Below are 3,884 nucleotides of genomic sequence, written 5' to 3'. Positions count from 1 at the left end.
ATTGTGACCTTAAATGATGAACCTAAGGCAAAAGAAAATAAGCAATGATTACTATTTTATATTTTTAAAACAAAAAAAATACAAAATACAAAAAAAATGGAGAAAATAAATAAATAACTTCTCTCAAAACATGCTGACATAGACCATCCAATATATATATATATATATGTTAGACTATTTGTTCCTCGAGAAAGCAACTGGATTGATCATTTTTACCACGAAATGATGAACCTAAAAGGCTAAAAGCTCTACCTACCTAAAGCGATTCAATTTTTGGTTTTTCATAAACCCAAAGGCCAAAACAGTACTGCACAAATATGGAAATAGATCTCTCTTTCTTTTTGATAGGCATGCAACATAGAGATACATCACATGGATCATATCCATATTTTATTATTCGAGCAACATTTCACTTTCACCAGTAAAACGGTGAATTATTTAATAGCTAGAGTAAATAAAAGCAACAGTTTAGGATCTAGGAACGAAGGTAGATCCCTTCAGCGGCTGATCCTCTGAAAGGTGGAAACCTAATGATCGAAGGACAGGTGGGCTCAGGGTAGACGGGGCAATCCATGAATTCAGACCCAGATTTATCCACGCAAAACATGACTTGGTAGAGCTGATATTTGCCAAACTTATCAACAGTGCAGTCAAGTGCAGGAGTTACTCCAGTTGCTATCTGAAGGACTCGTGTGATTCTCTCCGAGCTGTAGTACTGCCCATCGGGGTTAATCCCTGCATCATTATTATTGCTTACATATATAAGTGATAATTAAGAAACTTGAATTTATCTTCATGCCTGCAACAATATAATATTACCTTCCTGTTTGAGGATCTGGAGGATATTCACTTTGTCCTTCAAGTCGAGACCTGCTTTAAAGTAATCGTATTGACCATCGAAGACAGAGAGTGAGCAGGTGCCATGCTTGGACCACTCGTGAGCCCAGAACGGTGTGCTGTCGCTGCTTGGACATGAATACGACGGCCATTTGCGTTGCATTGTGTGAAGCAGGCCTGTTATCTACACCATGAAAAGGCGATATCGATCGATATCATCATATATATAGCAGGGAAATTAATAAACAAGTTTGTACGACGTAGCTCTTGATGAGAAGATAGGAAGAAGAAAATACATACCTGCGACAGATCTAAAGAGTTGCCTCGATCACAGTTCATCAGTCTGGTCCCACTACTGGAGCATGGAAAGAGGCCATGCACAGTGAATTCCTGCGAAACCATTCCTGTGTTTGGGAAGCAACAACCTTTTTCTGACGCACAAAACGACCCTGCCCACTAATAATTAACAAAACAAATATCAATACACAACTGTCACAATTAGTGCAAACAATTAAAGAAACGAATTAACGAATGATTAATTCTGGGTCGTCTTCTCTACTCACCACTTGCGCATGAAGGAAGAAATGGACACTGGTAGAATGTGAAACACTCAGAGCTGCTAAACATTGTATGACAAGAATCATAAGTTGAAATGAAGAAGCGGATGCCATGGTTTCCCTACTCTTACTTCACTTCACTTCGCTCAAGCTCAATCCTTTCTCTAGATTTTCTCAGTTTGGCGATGGTGCATGGTGTTCGGATAGCCACATTTATAGGCAAAAATCGTATGAACATTTGGTAGAAAATTGTAGAGAATACACCCAGTTTAGGATGTTAAAGCACGTGGGTATTGTATTTATAGTTTCGTTTTTTTTTATCTTTTGATTGATGGAGAATAATTTGGGTCCGTTCATGGCACAATGTTGTTGGATGGGTGGGAGAGTTGAAAGGACTTAAAATTATGATTCTGGTTTAATGGTGGTGCAGCGGACAAAGAAGAGAAAATTATGATTCATGAAATTCTATTTATTTTAGCGGTAGCTTTTGTTTCTCTTTCTTATAAACAACCGAAACTACGGGCCATGACCATGAGATATAGACTTATATAATTGACGTGCCGCATTGCATCCCGTCCAATATTAAATATTACTAGGAGGCAAAAGTGGATAAAGCAATGTTTTCTCATTAATGCCTAAAAGGACAAAACAATTATTTTCTTTCAATCCTATCATCTGACGTAAAATGTAAAACATGTTATCTTATTTCCTCCACAAGTTTATATCCTCTTTTATCTTCATCTCTTTCATCTTTGTCTATATCCCAAGATATTATTCAGCTAAAAAAGAAAATGTTGCCTTGAATCATCAATTTCACGCGTGTAAGTAATATCAAAACCCATTATTGAATGGTTTCCACTTTAAAATTGTCGATGCTTTCAAATTTGGAGCCAGGGGAGCAGAGCAATTGTTGAAAAAAATGGGGTCACACAATCTTGAGGAGAAGCGTTCTGAGGTGTGTCTGAAGGTATTGTTTTTAAAATGTTATTTATCTCACTCACTTATATTGAGTTTGCTATTGGGATATAGGCAAATTCGTTCACATGATACAATAGTGTCTTGGGCGAGAATCTGCAACTAACAAAATTGAAGAGTCTCCAAAGAAACCTTATGTGAGATAGTAGCAGATTGAACTGAGAGAGACAAGAGTGATTTTTCGAAAACTTGTGTTCGATTGCTCAATTCACATTCCTTAAATAGTTTCTGAAGAGCCATGGAGAAGAGGAAGGTGATAGTTCAGAAAAAGGCTCTTTGAATAGTCACAATTTCAAACATTGTGATTGTTAAAAGTTAGTAATATTTAATGACTATTAAATTTGAATAGTTCCTCTTGATCACACCCGATCGGATTGTGACCATTGAAGTCATCAAAGTGTGCCTCTAAAGCACATTATTGCATCGCACATGCGCACACGTTGCACGGTAGCAAGCCTACCTACTCTATTCTTTATATTTCTAAGGAGTGTAAATAAGCTCCTATTTAAAAACTTAAAACATGTTTCGTAATTTTCCAATGTAGGACAAATTGAAAACTGATTTTAATAAGAGAAAATATTATTTTCCTAGATATTTGTGCAGGTGTATTTCATCTAATTGATCAATCAAACCCCATTGGATTTAATCTCTAATGACATTAAAGTCCAATAGTAATTTCCAAGGTCCGAGGGTTGTAGGTCCCACTTGCTAAGAGTGAAAAGACATTAGAGGCCTTGGGAGTGTTCCTAGGGTCGAGGACTCCGACAGTCAAGTTAGCCGAGGGCTCAAAAGAAGCTAAGGTCGCCGCAAGAGTGTAAGTGATAGTTCAACTATGTGTGTGCACCTTTAGTTGTAGCATCCCTTTTATAGTAGGAGTTGCCCAGGTGGGGAGTAATGCACGACATGTAACCATCCCGGAGATTGCGGTCACGTAAGGGGACTCAAGCAGGCGTTGGCTGACCACGACCCCCTAATTAGTGACTCAAGAGTAAATGTTCCCAAAATATCTGCCCACATTAAGTGCTTTGTAATCGTTAAGGGCGGGAATTACCCATTTGCCCTTATGAGATTTTCTTGTGTTGAAAATACCCCTGGGCAATGCCACGTGTCAAGGTCTGACAGGCCTACCAAATATACCTACATCACTTAACCCCCACTCTCGAGGCTGAGGTTGAGGGTTGCGAGTGACTTATGCTAAGCCCTCAGCCTCGGCCAATGAGATTTGCTAATAGCTTTGTCGAGCTTTTAACTATTCGAGGATTGCGAGCGGAATTGATCAACGTGGTTGTGGTTGAGTCACTGTATCTCATAAGGGTTCTTGTTTCTAGTGCCTAATAACCATATTTGGGATGGACGCTGGATTCATCGATCAAAGTGTCATGCGTAGGATGGGCCTTGCTTCGGCTGCTCAAGAGCTGTGTTTGGGACAGATGGCTGAATGGTCACATCGGTTTGGCATATGTTGAACTGGGGATGATGGGCGAACCGACTTCGGGCCTTTACATCATTTTCGTC

The 3,884-nt window shown here is 39.1% G+C and overlaps 1 protein-coding gene across 1 annotated transcript; it reads right to left on the bottom strand.

The window, feature by feature from the left end:
• Positions 1-316: 316 nt before the first annotated feature.
• Positions 317-1,593, bottom strand: LOC148800734 (extracellular ribonuclease LE-like). The gene is made up of 4 exons (XM_088902659.1): positions 1,401-1,593; positions 1,138-1,293; positions 820-1,021; positions 317-735 (listed from the first exon to the last, which is right to left on the bottom strand). Exons 1-4 carry the CDS (start codon positions 1,506-1,508, stop codon positions 476-478), a joined length of 726 nt encoding a protein of 241 aa, XP_088758785.1. The 5' UTR covers positions 1,509-1,593; the 3' UTR covers positions 317-475.
• Between the last annotated feature and the right edge of the window lie 2,291 nt (positions 1,594-3,884).

This window comes from Nelumbo nucifera, chromosome 4 (genome assembly GCF_055504915.1).
Source record: "Nelumbo nucifera cultivar China Antique chromosome 4, China Antique-T2T, whole genome shotgun sequence".
NCBI classification, from domain to species: Eukaryota; Viridiplantae; Streptophyta; class Magnoliopsida; order Proteales; family Nelumbonaceae; genus Nelumbo; species Nelumbo nucifera.
This window is presented reverse-complemented; position numbering and strand designations above follow the sequence as displayed.